The 27,447-nt window shown below is 40.6% G+C and overlaps 1 protein-coding gene across 6 annotated transcripts in view; it reads left to right on the plus strand.

Annotated features, from left to right (window-relative positions):
- F5 (coagulation factor V) overlaps window positions 1-23,359 on the plus strand; it is a 68,889-nt gene extending 45,530 nt beyond the window's left edge. For all 6 annotated transcript variants that reach the window (XM_051186140.1, XM_051186141.1, XM_051186143.1 and 3 more), the window contains 12 exons: window positions 3,138-3,312; window positions 4,355-4,591; window positions 7,061-7,268; window positions 9,928-10,107; window positions 12,047-12,163; window positions 13,101-13,172; window positions 14,094-14,197; window positions 14,588-14,743; window positions 16,934-17,078; window positions 19,776-19,927; window positions 20,659-20,841; window positions 22,518-23,359. In XM_051186140.1, coding sequence (XP_051042097.1) covers window positions 3,138-3,312; window positions 4,355-4,591; window positions 7,061-7,268; window positions 9,928-10,107; window positions 12,047-12,163; window positions 13,101-13,172; window positions 14,094-14,197; window positions 14,588-14,743; window positions 16,934-17,078; window positions 19,776-19,927; window positions 20,659-20,841; window positions 22,518-22,664 — 1,876 coding nt within the window. In that variant the 3' untranslated portion in view covers window positions 22,665-23,359. The remainder of the gene's footprint in view (window positions 1-3,137; window positions 3,313-4,354; window positions 4,592-7,060; window positions 7,269-9,927; window positions 10,108-12,046; window positions 12,164-13,100; window positions 13,173-14,093; window positions 14,198-14,587; window positions 14,744-16,933; window positions 17,079-19,775; window positions 19,928-20,658; window positions 20,842-22,517) is intronic.
- Window positions 23,360-27,447: the final 4,088 nt, after the last annotated feature.

The following is a 27,447-nucleotide window of genomic DNA, read 5'->3' on the forward strand; positions in this document are numbered from 1 at the left end:
AGACTGGCTCTTATGGCTGACAGAGATGTTTGCCTGCTCCATGTGGTTTGTGAGGCTATGTGGCTAGATGGGGTCAGCAGGGAAGAAAATAGGAGGGAAGGCAGAATAAGTTTCTTCATTGATTGTTTTGGGGAGACAATGACTATTAAGCATTTGAAGGATGAGTTTTGGAACTTATGTCTATATATAGACTTGAGAGATTTGAATCTGCAAGAGAATTTGATGCCCTTTGGCCTCTTGTTAAGTTGATGAGATCCGTGGAAAATAATGTCTTAGATTTATATTTAATTAAGCTTTTTATTTTGAGATAATTGTGGAGTCATACATTGTTGTGAGAAATTGCACAATATTCCTTGTGTGCTTTACCTTGTTCCCCCCAGCGGTAGTCTCTTAGAAAACTATGTTATACAAACAGTATATGGACCTTGCTGCTGTCTTGAGAGACAACATTTCCATCTATGCGCGCGCGCGCGCGCGCACACACACACACACACACACACACACCTCATAGTGCCCTTGTGCATAATCATTCACCTCCCTTTCACCATACTCCTCCTTAACACTGCAGCCACTGGTCAGATCTCTATTTCTGTCATTTCATCATTCCATGACCATTGCATCATGCAGCATGTGATCTTGGGGGACTGACTTTTTTTTTTTTTTTAACCACTAAACATAGTTCTCCAGAGATTCACCCTCATTACTACACACTCTAACAACTCATTCTATTGCTTGGTAGGCCTTCACATGACATCTACCACAAGTTTTTTGTTTTTTCTGCTGTTTGTGTATATTGATGGTGACAAACTGAGGGGCTTCAATGCACATGGAAGTATCCCAAGCTAACGGACACATACATGGCATCATACACTGATTTTCTGTTAGAGAACACAATGATTAATTATTGTTGTCATGCAGTAACTCCTGAAGTTACATTTGCTCTCTAAATGAAATTTTTTATCTTTTGACCAACATCTTCCTGGTTGGCTTGCCTCTAAGTCCCTGGTGACCACTCTACCTGAATAAGTTTTTCTCTTTCTATGCCTAGCTCATCTTATTTAGCAACATGACATATTTTTCTTCTTTGTGTGTGTGTGTGTGTGTGTGTGTGTGTGTGTGTGTGTGTGTGTGTGATTTTCTTTCTCCAGTCATTCATAGATAGACACTTACGTTGATTATGTTTTGGGCTGTTATAAATAATGCTGTGATAATGAAGCCATTTCTTTGATGTACAAGTCTCAGCTTCAGTTCTGTGGCCCAAAATGAGATTTCCAGCCAGGTGTGATAGCACATTTTAATCCCAGCACTTGGGAGGCAGAAGCAGATAGATCTCTGTGAGTTCAAGGCCAGCCAGGTCTATATAATGTAGCAACTTCTAGGTTAGTTAGTATTGCATAGTGAAAGCCCACCTCAAGAAAAAAAGGGAGGGGGAGAGAGAGAGAAAGGAGGCTGCAATGTATGTCGTAGTTCTATGCTTAATTTTTGAGCAACCGCAGTGCTATTTTTCATAATGTGCTATAAATTAGTTTAGACTCATATTTTTCAGTTTTAAAGGGTTTCTTTTGATCCATGTGATTGTCATCACTTATCTCTTATTCCTATAACCACCATCTTAATTTAAAGTGGTATCTTTGGGATTTTAATTTTCAGTTTTTGGTTACTAATATGAGCATTTTTATATACTTATTGGCAATTTCTAAGTCTTCTTTTGATAATATATCAAATTTTTAATAGACTATGTATGAAAGTTGTTTCCATATTACTATATTTGTTTACCAACACATAATTAATAATAATGTGTGATAATAATGTATGTTCTTTGCCTATTATTATTCAGTAGGTATTTATTCCTTATCAGATACATGATTATCAATGTGTCCTCCCACCGTATAGATTGTTTCTTAATTCTCTTGACTGTCTCCTTTGTTGTGTGTAAACATCAGTCTGATATCTGCCCCACTTGTGTTCTGTTGCCTGTATTTCGAGAGTCCTGTCATGAAATGCTCGGACCAGTGTCTAAAAGTTTAGGGATAGTGTGCTTTAGCAAAATCAATGCTAAGGACTGCCAGTCAGGGTAAAAGACATTCATCTATCCAATTGCCTTCATGAAGGGTCCTTCTCTTCAGCTGACCACCATCTGAACACACCACTCTGGAACAAACCCATTGAGTGATTGTGTCTGTATTTGGTATTAAAATGTCTGTTACTATATTATTATATTTTTTATTAATGTGTGTGCTTGACAAAAGCATATTAAGTGCCTACTGCATGCTAAATAGCATGCTAAGAATTGGAGGAAGTACCATGAGCAGACTGGGTGGAATACTGGGTCTCAAAGGACTTACTCCTTAGTGGAAGAGCGAGACATTAATAGATCTCTCAGATCTCACATAATTTATTATATACACTGTAGAAATACTATAGGGCTTCTATAGGAATTTATTGTGTAGACTATAATACTATATATACATATTCATATATACATGCATATGTATATATACATATATGAAATTATACTTGACCCAGTCCAAGATATCCTAGGAAGTCTTACTTAAGAAAGTATATGTGAATGCTAAGTGTTGGTGGTGCATGCCTTTATTCCCAACACTTGGGAGGCAAAAGCAAGGGATCTCTGTGAGTTTGAGACCAGCCTGGTCTATGGAGTGAGTTCCAAGGTGAGCTCCAAAGCTACACAGAGAAACCCTGTCTCAAAACACACATATACACACACACAAAGAAAGAAAAGAAATTATATTTGAGCAGCAAATTAAAATATATGTGGTCGCCTGTGTTTTCATTTACATATATTCATTTACTTATACATGAAGTGGTTATTAAGTACTTTATTGCTAGTTACCTGATTATATCCTAAAGTCTTTTTAAATTTTTATTTTTATTTTATTTTATTCAGGCATGAATGCCTGAATGTATGCATGCAAGCTGTATGTATGTGTGCTTGGCACCCTCAAAGCCAGAATACCCCTCGAACTAGAGTTACAGTGGTTGTAAACTGCCCACAGTAGGTACTGGGAACCAAACCAGGGTCCTCTGGAAGAGCAACTAGTCCTCTTAACTGCTGAACCATCTCTCCTAGATTTAATTTTTGTTTTTAATGAATGCTATTGCTGTCATTTTAGTGAAATGGACAATGAAGATACTGATGCCACTCCAAAGGACACCACATACAAGAAAGTTGTTTTCAGAAAATACCTTGACAGCACTTTCACCAGACGTGACCCTCGGGGGGAGTACGAGGAGCATCTGGGGATTCTTGGTCCTGTTATCAGAGCTGAAGTGGATGATGTGATCCAAGTAAGCCATGGCTTTGGCCTTCTAAATCTGCAGGGCTTTGCCACAAATGCCAAAGCTCTTAAGCTGAAGGCACAAAAACGATAGGTGTTTTGCTTCCCCAAACCAACAAATAACTGCATCCCCCTCCCAGAGACTGCTTGGCTATTTGACAATGTTTGAGATTTAAAAGAAAAAAAAATACCGTAGACTTTTTAACCCTAAAAATGATTTAATGTGGAATAGATAGCCTTGGCTTTTCCAGCTGAAGCCAGCGCGTGTTGAGCTAACATGGAAAATGATTCGACTGTGTTCCATGGCAGAAGTGGCGGCAGCAACTGCAGTAATTTATAAGAGGCAAGATGTCTTTCTGCCCTAAAAGAGTGAGCCAGTTTCTTAAGCATTTTACCAACCTTAGTCATTGATTGCTTTCAAAACCCTGTATCTAGTTCCTAGCCAATAGCATGCTTTTATAAGATAGTATATCTCCCCAGCCCATCCTGACCTCTCATGTATCAAACAAAAGCAAAATAATAGCAACAATAAATAAACAAAAGACAAGAAAAAAGTGTTCCTCACCTAAAGAGCATTCTATGTCCAAAAGCATAACATTTTTACCTGTGTGAGTATCTGCCAATTGGCCAGGGACCATTTGCTCCTTTTCAAAAGGCATGCACCTATGGGGAGATGAGTGGGTAAAGAGTAAATACTTAGCATGTAATATGCAAGATCGGAGCCTTGAACTCCAACACAATAAAACCAATTAATCAATCACAGGAGGCAATGGTAATCTGTGTTAGTGAGCTTCCTGTTGCTGTGATAAAATACCCAAGATAACAACCCAAAGGAGGAAAAACATCTTTTAGTCCATGATTTCAATGACGGTTGCTTGACTTCCTTGCTTTGGGTCCTGCATTAAATCAAGTTAATATGCAGAAATTAATTTGCATTTGTAAACATACAGTACAGCTTAGCTTTGACATCATAACTGCCTGTCATAGCCTATAGTGCTGACAGCTTTTGGTCTGGTATGCTAATACATTTGTGGGTTACTCTTTTTCTCTAGGTTCGCTTTAAAAATTTAGCATCCAGGCCATATTCTCTTCATGCCCATGGACTCTCCTATGAGAAGTCCTCTGAGGGAAAGACTTATGAAGATGACTCCCCTGAATGGTTTCAGGAAGACAACGCTGTACAGCCCAATAGCAGTTATACGTATGTATGGCACGCCACTGAGCGCTCTGGGCCAGAGAACCCTGGCTCTGCCTGCCGGGCTTGGGCCTACTACTCTGCAGTGAATGTGGTAGGTTTCAAGTTCTGATCACTCCCCTCACTGTATAGCCACAGTTCATTGTTTCTTGTTAAAAGCCTCCCCTACAGGCTGATGGGCCCTGGTGCACACCTTTAATCCCAGCACTCAGGAGGCAGAGGGAGGCAGGTCTCTGTGAGGCCAGCCTGGTCTATAGAGTGAGTTCCAGGACAGTCAGGGCTACACAGAGAAACCCTGTATTAAAAAACCAAAAGAAAGAAAGAAAAAAAAAAGCCTCCCGTGCTTTTCATTGGACATCTGACAGGGCTGCCATTCACAGTGTGGCTACCACAGCCAGGGATTCTCCACACAGTTCATCTGATGCAGCACAGAAAAAAAAAAGGTTCATATGTAAGACATCATGGGGATTACATAAATGAGGGAGCTGAGTATGCTCACAGAGAACCATGCTCATTTGCAATTTAAAAGTAGTATGTCTTAAGACAGATTTTGTGGGACTCCAGGAGGTTGGAAGGGCACAAGGGAGGGACTGAGCCAACTATGTGGGCACAGATCACATGCTGGGGTTGGGGTTTAAGGAGGAAATTTGTTTCCCTACTCCACTTGGGCCATGAGGAGATTAAATTTGTTACTTAATGAGTGGCCTTTGCTAATAAAGAACACAGTGATAAGAAGGCAGCCCTGTTCTGAGTTAAATAAGGACACAGAGAGGAGGCTGCGGCGTTCCCAGAGGAATAAGCCAGGCACATTCCATCCTGTCCAGCTCCCACAGGAAGGTAGGAACAACTAGTTTCTCTGGGCAAACTAGCAACTGTGATGATCATGACAAGCTGTGCCCACCTCCCATCTTCTTGGCTGGCCTTGGGTGCCCAGGAAACCCAGAAGGAAGCCAGTATCCATGCTATTCCCACTGGACACTCAACTGCCTTCTTTTCTCTCGCCCTTCAGACAGCCTTTGCACACTGAGACACCCAAACACGGGCAGTTAAGGGCTCTACCCAGATGCACAGCCAACAAAACACAGAGCCTTTTCCCCAGCCCTCTCCCAGGCAAAGGGCAACTTGGGTTCAGATTTGCCCTCAAACACTGGTTTCTTTGCTAGACCAAGATATCTAGACAGTTTTCTGGGGTTCTTTGTCTGTGGATCAGTGTTTTAGGCTGATTTTTACTAGGATCAGGGGTGCTAGAGATCTATACATTTTGCAAGGAGCAGGGTTAAGGCTGTCACAGGCCTAATTCATGTGAAAGGCCTCTCATGTAACAAAGGAACAGAGCCCATATCAAGAATAGTGCGGTCCCTGGGGAGCCTCCTCAACTCAGCGCCACAAGAAATACCATGCTTGTTTCTGGCCATCTGGGATCCCCTGAACATTGGTGGTGTTCCTGGGTATCTGGACACGGAATATCGAGGGCTGCCATGTGGGTATCTTGTACTTATTTACCTTCACCATTTGGGTACCAGACAGCATAGCACAGGCTGAGTTAGTCTCATGGGCAAGGGTGAGAGGAAGAAGATCTGGCCACCCACCCTTGTGCCACCCTGTCATGGAGGCTGCAGTTTCCTACTGGACCCCACACCCACTCAGCTGGCCCTTTGGGTGCAGAAGGTGGCTGTGGCTCTCAAAGTTGTTTATGAACAGAATTTATAAGCTTTTATATACTGTTTACTGAAAACTCAAAGATCCTTCATTTACCATTCCACAATGTATATATTGCATGTAGTAAATACACATAGGTTTTTCATTGAAAAGAGATAGAGAGAGAGATTCACTTTTCATTTTTTGGGTAGTAGAAAGAATAAAGATTCAGTTTCTCACTTATTTGTTGATATTGTTGTTCAGTGTTTTTTTTCAATATTCAGCATCAAATCCAGGGCCTCCTAATGTGCTCAAAGATACTCTATCACCTACACCCACCCCTCCCCAAACACATGTGCTTCTTGGCTTAGATGTAAACACCCATCTGCCACTACAGGGGCAATAGGAAAATGACTTGCTCTTCCTTGACCTCAAGTTCTAAAATTAGGAAAGAAGATAGGAGCTGTGCATGGTGGAGACCTGTAATTCCAGCAATTCAGGATGCTGTGGGATTGGCTCAGAGTATATTCAAGGATGGTCTGAGCAATTTAGTGAGTGCCTGTCTTTTAAAAAGATTCAAAAGAAGCTGGGGAAATCAATTCAGTTCCCAATACCAAAACAGAGAGGGAAAGAAGGAAGTGGGGTATGGGGAGGTTGGTAGACACATGTTCAATGAATGTATTTCTATTTGCCATTTGGGATAGTTGTCAAGCTTAAATGAAATACTATAGGCAGTATAGTATTTAATACAGTATAGATGCTCAGTAAATGGTATCCATTTGATTGTCGATTTTAGTCTTATTACTCAGATAAAGGACAACTACCCAGGCTTATTCATTACTGTAAGAACTGTGATTGCCAGAATAGAAAAAAGAATATCCTGATGGAAAGCAGGTGTTTGCAGTTTGTTCTTCCTGTCTTCCAGGAGAAAGACATCCACTCAGGCTTGATTGGCCCCCTTCTGATCTGCCAGAAAGGGACACTTCACCAGAAGAGCAAACTGCCTATGGACATGAGGGAATTTGTCTTACTCTTCATGGCCTTTGATGAAAAGAAGAGCTGGTACTACGAAAAGTCCAAAAGGTCGTGGAGAATCGAATCTCCCGAAGTGAAGAATTCCCACGAGTTTTACGGTATTTTTCCTCTGGCTTTGATCTGCTCTGATTCAGCCTCACCAGTTCACAATGATCCCTGCCCTTAGATCTTCACAAGATTAGATTTCAACTTTTCCAGAGGAGCCCGGAACACCAATTAAGCCTGGCTCCTCAGAGTCCTAGACAGCAGATCTGGCCCATAAGAAACCCCACTGGAAATCATAGAGAGGACAGCACACACTGGCTGGCACCACACAACATACAAGAAAATGGATACTGTGCTCCAGAGAGCAACATACATAGGAGTGGGCATGGTATCATTCCCTTTAAGACACTAATGGCCCTGTTCGTTGTCATCTAAAACAATTAGTATTCACACTAAGAAATGATCCACATGTCTTCCGAAAATCAGAGTGGCTAAAGCAGTCTCATCTCTCGGCATCCAAAGGCAGAATGAAGGGTTTGCTCAGGCAAAACAACAACAGTTAGAAATCAGAAGAAAATAAAGACTACTAAGTGGTGAGATGGCTTAGAAAGTAAGAGCATGCTTGCTTCTAAACTCAAGGATCACTCCCATAAACCTGCATGGTGGAAGGAAAACAGATTCCCACAGGTCCTCTAACCTCCACATACATGATCTGTGTGAGTGTGTGTGTGTGTGTGTGTGTGTGTGTGTGTGTGTGTGTGTGTGTATTCTTGTGTGTACTCATATGAGAGACAACTAAGGCCTGTTTTCAGTTTGGAAATGAAGGTTGGCTGGGCAGTGGTAGTGCACGCCTTTAATCCTAGCACTGGGGAGGCAGAGGCAGGTGTATCTCTGTGAGTTCAAGGCCAGCCTGGTCTACAGAGCTAGTTTCAGGACAGAAAAAAGAAAAAGAAGGAGGTTGTTATGGAGTCTCTGATTAGGTATGAGGGTCTGTCAGAACACTGGGCAAGAGAAAGGTGCACATGCCTGAAGTCATGACACTCTGAAGACTGAGGTAAGAGGCCTCAAAGTTGGATACAAGCCTGAGCTACACACTGAGACTTTGTCTCAATGAATAAATAATAAATAAATAAATGAACAATATAGGTCAAGATATTTTTGTAACATGATATTTAATGGCACCTCTAGTCAGAAGTTGAGGCTAGGTAGATTTATTCTTCCTTTATCACTGACATGCACACGCCACACTTCTTATATATGGGGCCTTCTAGAAGTTTAATAACGTCACCTGTAAATACTTTGAGCTACAAGTAGGCAAGTAACGATTTACACCTTGTTCTAAAAATCCCACTTATGATGGAATCAGCTTTCATAAAAATATTTAAAGATTTTTTTAAAATCCTATTAAATAGAGTACAGTTAATTCAGATAGCTATTGGACAAACTGCAAATAGAGCTTCCCCCTTTCCTTTCCCTTCCCTTTCCTTCCCTTCTCTTCCCTCCCTTTCTCATCTCCCATCTCTACGCCTCTCAGCCCTAAAATTTTCTCAATGAACAGGAAGTACACCCTTTAGAAACCCTCTCAGCCTAGTAAGATAGCACAGGTTGCAGAATCAGATGGGCTGTCTTTTGGCCATGCTCTTTGCTTGAGGAACATCCTCCAGGAAATGCTTCCTGATTTCAAAAACAAAAAATTAAAAAAAAAGATACATTTATTAGAGCTGCAATCCTAAATACATTATTGTCTAATTCTTGGACATTTAGTGACCCTGACATGTAGCATTTATTGGAGTGTGTGACAATGCTGAACAATGCTGATGTTATAATCACTCTCAACACCCTCCACTCTTACGACATCTAATTCTGTAACAGAAACTGCAACACAGGTAAGAGCCATTGTTCAAATATGTAGGTAGGTGTTCCCATAATGGATATGATTTGACAAGTGCCAAAATAATTTCAATTCCTTACCCTCCAAATGTTCCCTTGACTGTTTTCTGAAATTCCACAGTAATCCCTTGAAGGGAAAGAGAATTCCAGTTAAGTAGCACCAAGCTTTATCATTAATTTGTGTTACGTGTTTAAGATGATTAAAGTTATCAGGTGCTTTAAACACACATACACACACACACACACATAGAGAGAGAGAGAGGTATTGTGCCCAAAGACAAGAAGACCTTGAGTTCAAAGTCACCTTGAGCTAAAGAAGGGGTTCCAGGCTAGCCTAGGGTATATACCTAATTAGGTTTAGACCTAATCTAAAACAAAACAAAACAAAACAAAAAAATCTACCTATTTAATTAAAGGGAAGGTAGATACAGCGTGGCTATCTTAGACTCTAACCTGAGAGATGAGTAGAGGGGCAGTCACACCAAAGAGAGAATGGCATGCTACTATTTACTCTTACCCCAGGGGTTTGCATTATCTGCCCATTTTTATTTTTCTGCATCAATTACACTATCAATATAAAGGGCAAATGGGCAAGTTCTTAAGCAGGAGAGGGACAAAATCTGGGGGAAAGAGAGGAAAAAAAAAACTGTTCTGAAGCGGAACTGGCTCACACTTTTGTAGGCATTTGTGAAATAGCCTAAGGATTTGGAAATTCTAATTTAGCCTTGTCTTAGTTCTATGAAACCACCAAGGGCCCTTTCTGTACCTAGGTAGGCCTAGGAATGCCCAGTAATGAGGAAGATGGGTGGGGAGTGAGTGGCTTACCGGGCTCCTCCTTGTGCATACAGGTTTTTAATTGATTACAACTCTCTTTCCTTTCAGCCATTAATGGGATGATCTACAATCTGCCTGGCCTGAGAATGTACGAGCAAGAGTGGGTGAGACTTCACCTGCTGAACATGGGTGGCTCCCAGGACATTCACGTGGTTCACTTCCATGGCCAGATCCTTCTGGATAATAGCACCAAACAGCACCAGTTGGGGGTCTGGCCCCTTCTACCTGGTAAAGATCTGGGAAGTAGAAGAGGTCCCCACTAAGAAACAGCTAGACAGGGCACCTGTAACTTCTTCTCCTTGTACATCTACGATTTCAGGAAAGATTCTAGTCTAGATGTCAGGCAAAGCCTTGTTTCTGTGCTATACAAATACAGAGCTCAAACCAGCTCTCCATAAGCTGTGTGTAGGCACCTCGTAAGACAGGTTTGTGAGCCCGTGTGGGTCTTCAGGGATTCTGTGTCTCATGCACTTTCTCCCGAGCATCTGTGTGTCATAAAAATAAGATCTCAGTATGTGACAAATAAGTCACCAAAGCACAAAGAAAAAAACTATTGCTGTTGGGAGGTTGACTGTGACCTTAAACTGGCCTGTTCTGGATTCTTGAATTCCACTTCTGAAACTTTAACCCTAACCTTTCTGAGCAAGCGATTCTGGGAGTCATAATCTTGAACAGATTCATGACTCTGGAGAGCAAGCTCCTTTTAATGATTGCAAAAGCTAATGGGTATTTTTAGAGTTTTTCATGTGAAGACTCAGTGACTAATATAGATCTAAACAAGCGGAAAATCATCAGGAAAGGTTTTTTGTTGTGTCACTAAGTTTAGGGAAATCTGTTAATGAATGGGGTGATGAGGGCAAGATACCACTGAAGGACCCAGGACTCTGGTTAAGATGCACATCTACTGAGAGTTTCAGAGAGGAGGAGGCCCAGGATTTTGTGTCTCTTGCAAGCAGCTGCCCTCCCATCCAGGAGTTGGGGTGCCCAAGTCATTGTGTGAATTGATCTCATATATGGACGTGGAGGTCCAATGGGTCCATTTTACTAAACAGAGGGAGAGATGGCATCTTGTTTGGTTCTTGAAAGCCACTCCCTAAGAGATCTAGAAAAAAAAATAAAACTATTTTGTTTAACTTCAGAGACAGGATGAACCAGACCAAATTCACCCCATCTTTTCACCAAGTGTTAGGAAGTGAAGGAAGCATGCAGTGTGGCCTGAGAAGCTAAGGCTGAGCAACCCACCTAAGTCTTCAATGAGAAATAACAGATTTCAGAAAGGAGCACATGAGATCTGATTCACAGTGTTTGAGATAGATAGCCATAGCTGTTAATTTTTGCCCACAGTCTGAGACATGGTTTTACGTTACAGTCAATAGAATTTAAGTATAGGATCAAATGGAAGATGGTGGACATTAAGGGTCAGTACAAATAAACAGAAGTTTTAGAAACCTTTTCCATTTTTTTCTGAAACTATATATATATTTTTTTTATCCAAGTATGTACACTTTCAAGAGGATTTGAAACCATAAGGCAAGGATTTTTTTATTCTTTACATATTAAAAAAAAAAAAGAAAACATATTCTATAACTCTAAAGTTAGCTGATAACTCATTCAAGGTCATTTTGAAACTTGAAACTGTATATTTGAATTGTATATGGGCTAATTTGTAACATTATGTTTAAGTAAATGAAAATTATTTTTTAAGGAAGGCTGGGAGGCTTTTTTGTTTTTTAATGTCTGGTTGGTTTATTTCTAGCAATTTATTTCTTCTTATTTATCTGTTCCATGTTTTGTTTGCTCAAAATAAAGTCCATGTATCCCCATGAAGTGACAGATGGCCTTGTACTCCTGGTCCTTCTGCCTTCTCCTTCTGAGCACTTTGATTAAAGGCATGCCCTGGGGTGCCCAGTTTATAGGGTTCTTGGTCAAACTCAGAGCTTTGTGAATTCTAAGCAAACATTCTCTTGACTGAGTATGTCCACATCCTTACTTTTGGTAATTTGTGAATGCTGGTGTTGTAGCGTTCATTTTTATCTGTAATGGCCTCAAGAGAAAAGAATCACTCTTAAATTCTCCCCTGTGGCTTCTTCTCTTAGAGAAGAGCACCACCACAATATTAGTTTATTAGTCATTAAGTTTGTAATTTTCTCTTTCACTCTGTTTTTAGGTTCGTTTAAAACTCTTGAAATGAAGGCGTCAAAGCCTGGCTGGTGGCTCCTGGACACAGAGGTTGGAGAAAACCAGATAGCGGGCATGCAAACGCCCTTTCTCATCATAGACAAAGGTACCAGCCATGTGATATTTACTGGTGAGGGGGTGCCTGAAAATATAATGTTTCTAATTTATAGATATCTTATTCTTTTTGCAAATACCTGATTATCACCATTCTATTGTGACAATGATAAAATTGGCTTTTTTTTCCTAGCCATTAAAAACATAACAATTTAGCCAGGCATTGGTGGCACACGCCTTCAATCCCAGCACTCGGGAGGGAGGCAGAGGCAGGTGGATCTCTGTGAGTTCAAGGCCAGCCTGGTCTACAGAGCTAGTTCCAGGACAGGCTCCAAAAGCAATACAGAGAAACCCTGTCTCAAAAAACAAACAAAAACAAAATAAAACAAAAACAAAAAACAAAAAGCCATAACAATTTATCAATAAAACCCCAACAAATGGGTTAAGTATTTCACAACTGGGGAAATCAATAGGAAGTGTGCTTCCTTGGGATTTTTGACCCATGGGAAAATATATGTAAGAAAATCTTCAAGTTCCTAGCATAGACGAAAAAGAGAAACCAGGATTTATCCAACAATTTATTATCAAGTCTTGTCAGTCATCTGTTGACTACCAAGCACTGTGCTCAAATCCAGGTACCCACTAGCTGGTATTTCCTCCCTTAAGCAAGATGTAAATAACCTTGTAATTCCCAGGCCAATGGCCAAGAGTGCAGTCTTAGGAATTACAGTACTTAATGTCAATACTTTGTTTTAAAATCCAGCCAGAGAAAAATCAGCTAAAAAATATTTTTTAAGACTCCCACAGTTATTTTCTCCTGTGATAGTCACTATTTTAATCAACACCTGTCTTGCTGAGAACTTATCACTTTCTAATCAGGAATATTAATGTCACTATCATGAAAGATAAATGAAAACAATCACTAGCTATGGAGGTTTTACTTACTATATATTTTCTAAGCAAAAATGACTGATTTTTGTTTTTCACAGGGTGTAAGATGCCAATGGGACTGAGCACCGGTATCATATCTGATTCACAGATCAAGGCTTCGGGACATCTGAGTAAGTAGTAACATCATAGCCTGTGACTGGTGATGCCCACATTGTGCAGTATGCAGCTCATGAAGCTATACATGGCAACCCAACCATGGGCCAGTTCCTCTCTCTAGGCTACCATCTGCCACAGCTTTAATGAAACAGCTCCATTTGCAATTCCCCTCTGGTAGTGGAAGAAATATAGCAGGCACTAAAAATCACATTAATACACTTATCATTTCCATTCCCCAGAGGGTCTTCTCTAGGAAACGCCAAGAACTCGACATTGCTGATATCTCTACCTAAGCAGCCCATTGTTCTGCAAGGATTTGGCATGAAAGTAAACAGCTTAATCTTATGACTTTGTGATCATTTCCCAAACCCCATTTATCTTGACTGGATTGTCTTATGCACATAATCTCCAGCCAGATTCACATGGTTTTAGCATCCAGGAAAGAAGGTCCCAACACTTATGCTAGCCATTCATCTAGTCAAGAAATATTATGATTTGAACGTCTCTTAAATGTATTCATTCTACCTCAGATCCCTTCCTGGGATCTAGAGGCCATCATCAAGAGCTTAATGAGGTTCCCACAGATTCCTCCCAAATCTTCCTGTTTGGTAGGCATATCAACATGACTGAGAAAACACAAACATGACCTGTGTGCAAGAAAGGGTGGATGATGCTTTATAGCTGACTAAACACGGCCTGAAGCCAAGGTTTCATCACTGAGGACTGGCTTGGCAGCCAATGTCCATGTCACCTACCTAGATGTGCTTCTCTGCTGTACTAAACTTATTTGAGAAATTGGTTAATTTTCTATTTAAAAAAACAACACACTTCAAGCTAGACATGGTAGTACACGAGGCAGAAAGATTGTGAGCTTGAACCATATAAGACCTTCTCTCAAAAAATAAATACACAATTCATCTTTTTTTTTAATTTAGATTATTGGGAGCCCAAATTAGCACGATTAAACAATGGTGGCTCATATAATGCTTGGAGTATAGAAAAATCTGCATTAGACTTTGCCTTTCAATCTTGGATCCAGGTATGTCTAACTAACATGCTAGTATGACAAAAATGGGTTAATAGTTTCTTACAATGGCATTAAAGGAAACAGCAGTAAGTGGTGGTAGTTGCGATTCTCAGCTCTTTGCTGGAGAGGTAACTCTAGTGATTTTTCAGCCTAAGAAAGAAAATCCCAGACAAAGCTATCAACTACTTTCCCAAAGTAAAGCACACCTATAGCCAGCACCTCAAGTGACACTTATGTCCAGATGCACTTTACTTGACTGTGGATTGTACCTGGGCATTGTATGAGCTTGCTAAGAGCTTGGACATTGTTCAGTGCTAAATAAAGCTGATTATAGCATGAGTTATGGCAAGGTGTGACTCACCAACAAGTCTGGCTCTGTTTACCAACTTGGCTGTATTGCAGGTGGACATGCAGAAGGAAGTTGTAGTCACAGGGATACAAACCCAAGGTGCTAAACACTACCTAAAGTCTTGCTTTATCACGGAATTCCATGTGGCGTACAGCTCCGACCAAACCAACTGGCAGATCTTCAGAGGGAACAGCACAAAAAATGTGATGGTTTGTGTACATATTTCTGGCTAAATCTTAAGATTTACCCTGGGGTATCTGTAGCAGTATCCTTTACAATCACATTTCGGGGACTTTGAAATGTGAATGATTTTCTAAGGGTCCTGGGGAGTAAAAATGGCAATATATGGTTAAGTCAGTATATTACAAATTAAAAGGGTACATGGAGCTACTAAAACTTCAAATCTCCACAGAACCTGAGAGGAAAAACTCATTTAAGCAAACACCCCGACAAAGTACTGTCAGGTGGTATAAAACAATGTCTGCCCTTGATCAACAAAGAGCCTATCTAGAAACTGCCCTCAAAGGGTTTTGATTTCACTGTCATATTTTATTTTATTCTTTGTCTAACATCCCTTAATTCATGGTGATTATGATTTCCCAGTGGCACTCAGAGGCAGTGTGATTCTCAGGCTTCCTGAAGACTTATGTCCTCCTGACTGGTCCTCCATGAACCCAGCCAAAATTCCTAGATTATCCCCTTGTCCCCAGCCTCCTCCCCAAAGGAAAATGCCCAAATGCAGAGAGTCTGTCTGCTGTCATTAGGCCAACCACCTTGAATCTGTTTCTATTGGTATTTTATGTAAACCGTTTGCCATAGGCTACCTTTTCCTTTGCTATCTCAGATATTCCTAGTAGTGACACATTTGTAAATGTGGCTTAGATGAAAATCTTAAATAATGGTGCTAATAAATCAGTAGTGGGAGAGAAAACACAGATGGCAGTCAACATCATACCTTGGGGATTGACTATTTTGTGCTGTTTCTAACTTCAATAGCACAGTGATAGAAGTCGTGTAAAGTAAATCAAGGGACATTCCTTTCCCTTCAATGATCAGGTTGAGATTTTTAAAATTGATGTTAATTCCTTCATTTGGTGGAAATTATCCCAAAACCCACCTGGACCTGAAAATCTCTCTGTGGGAAGTTTAAAATGTTTAAATTCACTTTCTTTCATTAGTAGTTTGAAGGTTATTTGAATTGTCTATTTTATATTAGCTGAATTGTGGTACTTGGGGTGGGGGGTGAGACAGGCTTCTCTGTGTAACAGCCCTGGCTGTCCTGGAACTAGCTCTGTGGACCAGGCTGGCCTCAAACTCACTGAGATCCACCTACCTCTGCCTCCCAAGTGCTGGGATTAAAGGCATGCACCACCACAACCCAACGGGTTGTGATACTTTGTGAAGCTCTTAAAATATGAGCTGGCCCCTTTCCTCTAAGTTATGGGACATGTATGTAGAATTTGCGGTATCGGTTGTTCTTGGATGTCCTTGAGACATCTGCAGGGGCTGTAGCAACACTACCTACTTCATCTGTGAGATCATAATTTTCCTCTTCTTTTATTTTGGGTCAGACCTGCTGTGTTTTGTTTTGATTTTGTTTGTTTTTGTCTTTTTTTTCAATTTGCTTTTATTCTTCTCCAAGCACCAGTTCCTTTACTGATATCCCCCTATTGTTTAAGTGTGTAAAGTCTTACAAATGCCTACTACTGAGCATTCTCTGTCAGGGAAAGGGAGGTGGGGCATAGCCTGGTGACTGCCAGGTAGGCTCTCACTGGGCACCTTAGGAGACATTACTTCTCCTGGCTGCTAGGTAGGAGCATAGTTCCAAACTGGCTTCTCCTGACACTGCTGAGCGATCCTTCCTAGGAACTTCAGAGACAGTGTCCTGAGCTCCCACTTTGGCCTTCTCTAATACCCTAGAATGGTATTAGCCCCTCTTCAGTGCCAAAAACCTAAAAGTCTAACCCTTCATTACAACTGTTACTCCAGTGCTTGGGTTGTGTCTGGGTTTTGTTTGTTTTTCTGTGATAGTTGGCTGGTATCAACAGTTATCTAGTGAGACTGTTGCCTTCTTCATCTCTAAGCCTGAGACTCCAGGACATGGTATTCCTTTTCTCTGAGAGGCTTAGCTGGCTGCTCTGTTTTCTTCATACCATCTTCTTGTCTTCGTTTGCTTCTTTTATGAATAGTCCAAGGTTTCTGGCTCTGTATAGCAGAGGGAATAGAGGGAAGTGCATAGCACCAGTTTCCTGAAGTAGAAGTATCTACACATCAGTTTTTCAAACCAAATTGAATTGATTCAGTTCCCACTGAAAGAACCTTACAAAACCTGTTAGATGGGTTTGTTATAAATACAGTTTATAGAGAATGGTTATTAATGCTTTCCTCTTTCCCTCTAGGATTTTGCTGGCAATTCAGATGCCTCTTCAATAAAAGAGAATCGTTTTGACCCACCTATTGTGGCTAGATACATTAGGATACATCCCATAAAGTCCTATAATAGACCTGCCCTTCGGTTAGAACTGCAAGGCTGTGAAGTGAATGGTAAGGGACAAGAAGTACCAATTCTCATGGCCACTCAAGACTAGAATTCTTAGATATCTTCAATGACTTAGGCTTAGAAAAACCTTTGCAAAACACAAGCCCCAATCCAGGATGTTCTCAGGATGATCTAACAGAGACTGAGCCTCATGCCTGTAGTCAGGAGGTAGGCATCATCTCACTAAAGATGTCTACATGATATGAGTACCACCGTGGCATCACCATGGCCCTGCAAAGAAATGGTCTAGGTTAGAACTGTCACCATCAGAACATTTTCAATGAGAGTTACCTGACTCTTTCAAAGTCCCTTAGGCCACTCAGATTTCAATGAAAGAGCCACATCAGTGGCCTATTTTTGGAATTCAGTGTGCTCTGTATACTGTTTTGGACCCTGTGTAAGTATTCAAGTCTTTTCAAGCTTCATTTTTTTTCAGGGGATGAAATTTGGCTTGTGAGCTAATGAAATCTGAGTCATAAGAAAGTCATAATAATGGTCTACTGACTGTTCTCTGATTTTTGTTTGGCTTTTAGTTTGTTTGTTTGTTTGTTTTTTGGTGGTTTTTTTTTGGTTTTGTTTGGTTGGTTTTTGTTGTTGTTGTTTGTTGTTTTTGTTTTTATTTTGAGACAAGGTTTCTCTGCAGCTTTGGAGGCTGTCCTGGAACTCACTCTATAGACTAGACTGCCCTCTAACTCAGAGATCCACTTGACTCTGCCTCCTAAGTGCTGGGATTAAAGGTGTTTGCCACCACAGCCTGGCTTGTTCTCTGATTTTTGAAGTAAGCCTTTCCGGTATTTTTAACTTTGAGGCACATACAGAAAATACTATCGTTGCTCAGGCATTCTAAGGTAAAAGATGAAAACAATTGGCCCAGGGCTTGGCTGACCCAGGCCTCAGATGACTGTTAACTAAATGAGTTGGTGAAGGAATGAATAGTTACATGCTGTGATGATCTTGTAAGCTACATGATCTTCCCCTGAGGTAGGGGAGGAAACCCTGACTCACAATGAAGAAAGTACCCACATTTGAGAACCAGTTTCTTACCAAAGCAGATAATGTTGCACTTGACATTTCTGAGAGATATGGATATGGACATTTACCAGTATCTAGAGACTAGTAGTGTATAAAACTGCCCACACAAAATTTTGTGTAGGAAGGATTACTCCATGAAAGAGTTCCACAAGTCATAGGAGTTTTGTTTCCATAATTATAGTGTAAATGGTAGCTTTGTTCAATCATGTAGTCTAGCTAACCTACAATGTGAAGTTCAACTCCGTTAATTATTGAAAATATTCATTTTCTACATAATAAACATTGCTTTTTTTCTCCATTTTGGAACTTACATAGTAAGCAGCACACGCTCCTTTTAGGGTTTGGTTTTGTTTTCACATACAAAAAGCAAGCTATAGCTTCAAAAACAGAAGTCCTTGTTTTTCAATAAAAAATCAAACTCATGCTAAGCTAAGTAGTCAGCTACCCTCCGCTCACTAGGTTTCCTAGATCAACAGATCAACTTTGCTACCTAGAATCTCAAATTATGCCTGAGCAAAATTCCAAAAAGTGCATATGTTCAAAAATTTGAAAAGGAAAACATTAATGGTGGCTATCAAAGCTCCACTTCATCATCTTGTCAGCTTCTGTTACAAGAAACTGATTTTGGTTATGTACAGCTATGCATTGCTCAATGTAGGATCAGTTCTTCAAAATGCATCTTTAGGTTATTTTGTTACCCTACAAACACCATAAGTAATGTTTACACAAACTTAGACAGTACAGGCTAGTCACTCAGTGTGGTTCCTTGATACAGTCAAGAAACACAGTGAGTGCGCATATCATGACACTGTTTCACAGTAAGCGACTCTTTTATAAGTAGAAGGAGCACATTCAAAAATAATTAGAAAGTTGAGTAAATACACAAAGCAGTTATATTGTGGTTTATTATTGACTATTATGAACTGTACATATTTTTTGTTTTTGTTTTTCAAGACAGGGTTTCTCTGTGTAGCTTTGGAGCCTATTCTGGAACTCACTCTGTAGACTAGGCTGGCCTCGAACTCACAGTGATCCATCTGTCTCTGCCTCCCAAGTGCTGGGATTAAAGGCATTAGCCACCACTGTCCAGTTGAATTGTACATAATTATATGCACTATATGTCTACACATGTAGCAACACAGTAGGTTTATTTATATGGGCACCATCACACACCCCAAGATTATATGTTACTTATAACAACTATGATGTAACAAGGCATCAGCTCCATAGCATAATGGAACCACTATTATTTGTGTGGTCTGTTATTAACTAAAATGTCATTATGTAGCATGTGATGGTACATGGATTCTTCGGAACTACCATCTACCTCAAAACAAAGACTGACAATTGCATGACTATCTGAATAAGGGAGTACCCATACTTAGGATATAGTGTCTGGTGATATACTGTTTCCTGTTCTTCTGACTGTCTTGTGTTGGGCTACGGTGTCTTGCTGTACTCTATGCTCTTCTGTCAAATGGGCTGAGTATGAGCACTGAACAGTATATTTGTAGCACCAAAGTAGTATTTGCACTTGAATTGAACAAATGTTCTTTGTTTCCATTGTTTTGCTGTCCCTGGGAGTGGTATTTCTTGCTTCCTCTGTTGCAAAATGCAATGCAGGGGCTGTTAGTGCTGTGTAATAAATCACATTACTTTCCACTTGACAGGATGTTCCATGCCACTGGGCCTGGAAGATGGAAGGATAGAAAACAAGCAAATCACTGCATCTTCGTTTAAAAAGTCATGGTGGGGAGACTACTGGGACCCCTCCCGTGCCCGCCTGAATGCCCAGGGCCGTGTGAACGCCTGGCAAGCCAAGGTGACAGCAACCATATAAATGGGTTCTCCTGCCTTCCAGAAACAAACAATGACCACAACCACAGGGGAGGTGGGGGCAGCTGAGAGTCTAGGATGACTTGCAGAATCAAACAGCTGCAGTTCTAACCATGGCTCCCAGCAAAGTCACACCGTTCTGGGTCTAGCCTTGACTAAAAACAGGAAGGAACAACAGTTTGCAAGGAGCAAGACAGTAAATATTTTAGGCTTTCAGATAATTTGGAAATTTATTCTTTTTGTTTCAAGTATAATTCAACTATGTATTCATCCAGCTGCTATTTGTTAAGCACTGTATGCCTTGTATTGCTATGAATGTGGTGGGGGAGGGGCACTAAATAAGCTCTCTCACCCTAGAACAGCAAAGGACCTTAAAAAGCATAAGTTATTGTTTATTATATAGAATACATTAAGTAAAAATTAATTTTTAAAATTAGTGTACAAAGTAATAGGTTTTATTGTGGCATTTTCATATGTATGTGTCATCATGCTTTGTTCTTAATCACCCCCCTTCAGCACTGCCATCCTCCAGTCATACATATTCTATACCTCTATTCCCTGATCATGAGCCATAACAATAAATAAAAGATCACAGGGAGTCTTCTACAAGACAGTGACTCCCAAGGGAGGAAATGGAAATGGAAAGTGTCTGGTCTTAATAAAAATAAAGGCTTAACATCTTCCTCATTCCACGTTTTGTTTTAACCATTCTCATAGGCTAATAACAACAAACAGTGGCTACAAGTCGATCTGCTCAAAATCAAGAAGATCACTGCCATTGTAACACAGGGCTGTAAGTCTCTGTCTTCTGAAATGTATGTGAAGAGCTACAGCATCCAGTACAGTGACCAGGGTGTGGAATGGAAACCGTACAGGCAGAAATCCTCCATGGTGGACAAGGTACAGTATGCCATGTCAACAAGGCGGGTCTGTCAGGAAACTGTTTCCTGATGAGACTAAAGCAGCACCCTGCATTTGACAAGGCTGATTATGTACTTCCCCAGTCTTCTCAACCCCCATTCTACAGGTGGCTGGTCTTAGCAGTGGGCCCATTTGTGTCACTCTCCTATCTCAGCCACCTGTGAGACAGGGAGGACAAAGCACTAGGGGATGCAGTGTGGCTTTTATTATCTTTGAGAAAGGTGGTAAACCTGTCCAGAAAACCTTCTGCTAAATAACAAAAGCACTGCTGCAGGAAGAGTTGCTGCCTGTAGCAAATCAGATGCCCAAGACAACACCCTCTGTGTGTCAGGCTGTCATTAAACAGAAAATGATTGGGAAGACTTCTCCTCTGGTGAAAGTAACTACTCCCTTACATCCTAAGTCCCTCTACCCTCTACCAGGTGGTTAAAAAATGCTGCCAGAGGCAAAGCCAAGGAAATGTGCCTAGTGATCCAGGAATGGGAACTGGGCTGAAACTAGTAGGAAAACTGTTAGTAATAAAGCACATGGGGGACCTTGGCAGCATATTAGAAAAGGAAGGGAATGGAGAAATGGAGGGGAGAAGGGGGAGAGAAGAGAAAGAGAGGGAGGGATATGGAGAGAGAGAGAGAGGCAGAGAGAGAGGGAGAGGAAGGGAGGGAGAGAGAAAGAGACAGGAAAAGGGCTGTCTCTCCCTTCAGAGGAACAGCTGGGAAGGGCAGAAGTGGTCAGGGTTTTTCTCTTTAAAGGGTCCTTTGCACCTGTGTGCAGACCACATGGTGACAGTGGTATAGTCGCCATGGAACCCTGGGCTGCCCAGGGTACCGCCTGAGTGCATTCGGCCAGGTGACAGGGGCAGGCCAGCGTGATGCCTGAATTCTCACAAAAACAACCCAAGGAGGGGACTTAGGTTTACTACATTATAATTAAATGCTCAGCCCTAAATAAATCTGTGCCCCTTTCTCAGTTTTTAAACCCCTGGCAGCATGTTTTGTCTTGTTACAGAATGCTGTCCTCAAACAAGAACAATCATAAAGAAATGATGGCTTGTTGCTGCTGTGTGTGTAAACCTCAGGGCACTTCCTGAGGGTGAAAACAACAACAGAAAAAAAAAACAAAACAAACAAACAAACAAAAACAACAACAAAAAATATGAACAGTCAAGGAAGATACACACACACACCAAAAAAAGAAATTAAAATAAAAACCTCAGGGTCATGTTTATTTTAAATGTCAATAACAGCAAGTTGTTTACTGGTATCCACTGCATGACCCTCACTAGGCACTTGCCATGTATTTACACACATTTTCAAATCCGTACAACTTGTGCGATTCAGTTTTCATTATTCTTGCCCTGATGATGAGGTAGAGAGTACAAAGGGATATAGTGACTTCTTTAAGGTCACATGGTGACAAAGATGCTAAAAAAGTTTACAAACACTCATGTCAGGGTTATTTAATTTTTCTAATTTGACACACATCATTAAGGAATGAGCATCTCTAACGGGACATCGATCTGGCTTGTGATTTAGTAATTTACTGATAATGATAAAATATTGATGACTGACTTTAGTATAAAAGGGTTTAGAAAATGGATATGAAACATGAATGCCCTTGATGCAAATGCTGACAATTCTATCGTGTTTTCCTTTCAGATCTTTGAAGGAAACAGTAATACCAAAGGACACGTGAAGAACTATTTTAACCCGCCTATCATTTCCAGGTTTATCCGAATCATTCCTAAAACCTGGAACCAAAGTATTGCACTTCGCCTGGAACTCTTTGGCTGTGACATTTACTAGAATTGAAACCAAAAGCGGAAAAGAAAAGATAAAAACTGAAGAAAACTTAAGGCCATTTAGAGTAGGCAATATATTATGGCTATTTTAAATGTTAACTTTTCTGCTATTTTTTTCTAATAGAGAATAAAGTTTATATAAGAAGCTTTTTACAATGTAAATTCATTGCTGCCATTAAGTAAGGTGGCAGCCATTCTTTCCTTACAAGTTTGAATACAAATGGAAAAATACTAAGTACCAGGGAGGATATAACTGCCTTTTACTCTGATTACATAATGTAATAGTTATATAATGGAATAGCGTGGTTCACTGTAGCTCTTTCAAATCCTATAGACATTAGTAAAAGAGACATTACTTTCAGAAACTGTTCATAGACCTAGAAAACTTTTATTCCTATACTTTCCTTTTAAGAACAAACTATAATTTGTAAACAATGGATACTAAGATAGTTTAATTTTTTTTTTTGAAAATAGAGGAAAAACAAATCTTGTGGTAATGAAGTAAGAACTTAAAATGCCCTGTGCTGGGCTGTCATGCAAAAACCTGATGGCCTGAGTTCAAGTCCACAAACCCATAGTGGAAGGACAGAACTGATTCTGAACAGCTGTCCTTTGATTTCCCCATGCAGCTGTGGCACATGTGTGTGCCCACGCCCACATACAGGGACTAACAGTAAATAAAAGATTTTTACAAGCCCATCTTTCTATGTCACCATGAGTCTCCTGATTCTCTGCGAGTAAAAGAACAACTGAACCTGTTTCTCACATTCCGGGCGGACTTGTAAATCTGTCTTGGCCTTGTTTGGGACAGGTTACATCTATTGATGTCCAAGGGTACCAGCCATCAGACATTAAATAAAACCCAAATAACCTTGGGAGAACCAGTCATGTGCCTTGGCTTGATCAAACAGCTGGCACTGTGTAGCACACTGTTTCAAAACTTGGGTTCACCTAAGGGAAGGCACTTACCTGTAAGGAAGAACACAGGGACTGTTGGCACAAGCAAAGGGGTTCCTGTTAGAGCTGCTTCGGGCCAAATTGGCAAGGGGGTTAAGAGTTCTTTCTATGCCCTTCTTTCTCTCTTCCCCTCATTAGGCAGCTTCTGTTAGCATGCTTTTCTCTGAAAATGTGAAATCTGGTGACGCTTCACTGCTCGCTAGTCAGCGGAGCTTTTTAAAGCCCATAAAGTCACATGGGGCAGACAGTCCGTACGTCTGTACAGATGGGACAGTCATCAGAGCCAAAACTACCCGGTTTTGTGAAATAAACCACCCCAAAACGTAAGCAAGAAGTACACAAATATACATGAGGTAATAGACAAGACAGATGGCTAATTTTACAGTATGTATGTGTATCAAAACATCACTATACACCACAAATACCGTTTGTCTGGGTTAAAATATTAATGGCAAAACAACGTCTAATTTATTCTTCTTCGTGGCGCTGTGGGCTCACAGGGCTCAGCTGAACACTTTCATTACCGCCTTCTTTTGGTGTCACTCAGGTCCTTAGAGTAGAAGCACGCGTCTCCACTGGTTTCCTAAGGGGATTTACATGAGCTCAGACCCTGGAGCAGTGGAGAGGGCCCGGCACTCATTTCTCTCTTTTGGTGTGTCTCAGCTCCAGTCTCTGCTACTTGGCTTCCTCCACTCAATGTCCCAATGAGTAGCTGGGTTTTTTATATGATGGTTCAGGTGTCTCTGGGCAAATGCTCAAACGCTAGGAAGAAGAGACCCTCATTCTTTTTAAAGTCGAGGCTCAGAGCAGAGGCATAGCCTCACTTCTGCCACACTCTATCTGGTGAAGGTAGGGAAGAATAGGTGAGCCAGGATTTGGTGTAGGAGGGACCATATGGGTGTGCATACCAGAGGGTACTGCTCACTGAGGGCTTCTTTAAAAACTACCAGTTACTTATTGCACCTTCCGGTGAGCCCTGTAGATATGTGTGAGTGCTTTCAACACGCATGGAATGGTGGCTTTCTAGAAGTATTTATATTTCTGTTGTGACTTTTGTTTCATGATTTGTGCTACAATCCTACCAAAATTTTCGTTTTGTTAACAGCAGCTGAGAATCTGAAATTTTTTTTTTTAAAAAAAAAAAATCTCTTTTTTCCAGCTCTGGCCTGGTGGATTCACTATTAATTTGTCTGCAAAAGGCCCTTTTGTCCAAAGTCTGGACTAAGGTGAATGATCAGCTGTAATCCCCTTGACACCTTTAATGTTAAGACTTAAAAAAAAGTCTAAGACAGGCATTGGTGGCGGTGGCGCAGGCCTTTAGTCCCAGCACCCAGGAGGCAGAGGCAGGTGGATCTCTGTGAGTTCAAGGCCAGCCTAGTCTACAGAGTGAGTGCCAGGACAGGCTCAAAAACAATACAGAGAAACCCTGTCTTGAAAAAACAAAACCAAACAAACACAAAACCAAAAAAAAAAAAGAGTTTAACATTTATTTTTTAATAAGATAGTCCCAACAGAATTACATGGTCTCAACCCCACCATCACTCCCCACATCCTGCTCTCCAGAGTCTCTTTTGGAATTCACTAGGCAAGGCTACCCTTGAACTCACAGAGATCTACCTGCCTTGCTGGAATTAAAGGCTTGTACACCGGGCTAGGATTTCTCTTGATCTGAAATCTACGGAAGTATAGTTGGGGCAATAAATACTGTGCGGTACCATAAGAAGGGGAATATGACAATGTAGTGAACCACTTAGCCTTGTTAGCTTGTCTATGAGATAAGACTCCAAAGGAAAAGTAAATTGCTCAGAACTCTTACTTGCTAGCTTCAGAGCTAAACTAGAACAGAAAGTCACAACATAAAATGGAAGTTAAGATGTGAATAAGCCACACCCTTAGACAGATAGATATTAATCTGAAAAAGAAACGTTTGAGTACCAACAAAATGTTAGGGCTATAAGTGACTTTGAAGTAAAATATACAGTTCCACTTTTTGTCCCTCCCTTTGAAGTGGTTTAGCTGAGATAACAGCTTTGATACCTAGTCTACCAACATAACACAATACATTGTTATCTCATAACTGGTTGCTATGGAGAGAAGTGAGTCACAGAGGAATTATGATTTCCAAAGAGAAACCAACAATTAAAATCCTATACATTATTAGTCACTCTAATTGAAAGTTATAGAATAGTTGAGTGCATCACAAACATGAAAATCAGTAAATGTGGGACTACTTCTTCAGAAGGACTTTAAGTACCAAAAGAAATACCATGCTACTTTTCATAACAAAAATTGAACAAGTATCATCTTTTGTGATGAGGACCAATATAACAACTCAAGGGGAAATGTTTGCCATATGTGAAAATAAAATGATTGATAGGACAAGCACAGGGTATAGTTGGATGGTAACAAGACTTTAAAGTGTTTATATAAAGGCTTTGTCTCTGGTCCCTATTTAAACCACCTTCAATTCATCTGCACATTTATAATTTTTATATTAAAGGAAAGCTTCTATTTGTTTTAGGAATGATGTATAGCAACTTCAGACCCTTGTGTAGTTTTTACTGGCATGGAATTTGGTGGTAGTCTCTGGTGTCCCTATTTTCAACTCCTTTCCTTAAGTACTTACTCTCCCATTGCTGTGAGCCTATCGACACTGCTCCCCAGTCTTTATTCATGTGTTTGCTTGTAACAGACACTCATGATGAAAACTCTGGCTCATCTAGTATTCTATTTGTTTGAAATCAAGTTGGCCTCCAACTGGCCTGCCTCAAGTACTCATTGCTTTTAACTGCTGCTCTGTTTTCTACCTTCCTTTTCTCAGGAGTTGGCATTCACCTGCTCATACAGAGTTCCAGGATTTTCACAGAGGTTAAAACTTAATTCCTAAGGTGAAACCAGTGGCTGAATGCTAAGCTTGAACTTCTTTAGTAAATTTAACTGACCAGATAATGGTTTTTCTCAGGAATAGGAACAGTTAGTTTGTTCATATACTGAGCCCTTGGGCCTTCTTATATGAGATTCAGAAAAATTATAGAAAATTGGAAAATCTAAGTGGAATTGTCTTAGTGTTCTTTTGGTGTAAAGAGATGCCATGACCAATGCAACTCTTATAAATAAGAAAGCATTTAATTGGGGCTTTCTGACTTTCGGGGGTTTAATGCATTATTGTCACAGTGGGAAGTATGGCAACACAAAGGCTGACATGCAGGCTGACAAGGTGCTGGAGAGACAACTAAGAATTTCCACATCTGAATCAGCAACAGGATGAGAGAGACACTGAGCCAGAAGCCCACCCTCCAATTAGGCCACACCCACTAACACTATCACTCCTTGGTAAACAAGGGTTCAAAGGGGGGGGGGTCATTCTCATTCCCACCACCACAGAAATTAAGTAAAAAGTTTATTTCAAGAAAAAAAAATGGTTGTAAAGAGAGGAAATAAATCAGGTGGTGGTGCGTGCCTTTAATCCCAACACTTGGAAGGCAGAGACAGGAAGCTCTCTGAGTTTGAGGCTAGCCTGGTTTACAGAGGAAGTTGTAGGACAGTCAGGACTACACAGAGGAACTCTTATCTTGAAAAACCAGAGGTGGAGGGGGGTCTTAACTAGATAAACTAGAAAAAGTAGTCAGCACAATAGGTTATACCATGCATTGTGACAATTTTTTTTCAACACTGAATAGACTAGAATACTATATACTCTTGGCTGGTGGTGATAATATGGTCTGATATTTGAGTATTATAAAAAATGTCCCCTTTCCTGTAGCCAGATGATTGAGCTAGCATGCTAAATTAGAAATGAACTTGGAAGCCAACACTCTCAACTAAAAGTA

The sequence above is a fragment of the Phodopus roborovskii genome, unplaced genomic scaffold (genome assembly GCF_943737965.1).
Source record: "Phodopus roborovskii unplaced genomic scaffold, PHOROB, whole genome shotgun sequence".
Taxonomy (NCBI): Eukaryota; Metazoa; Chordata; class Mammalia; order Rodentia; family Cricetidae; genus Phodopus; species Phodopus roborovskii.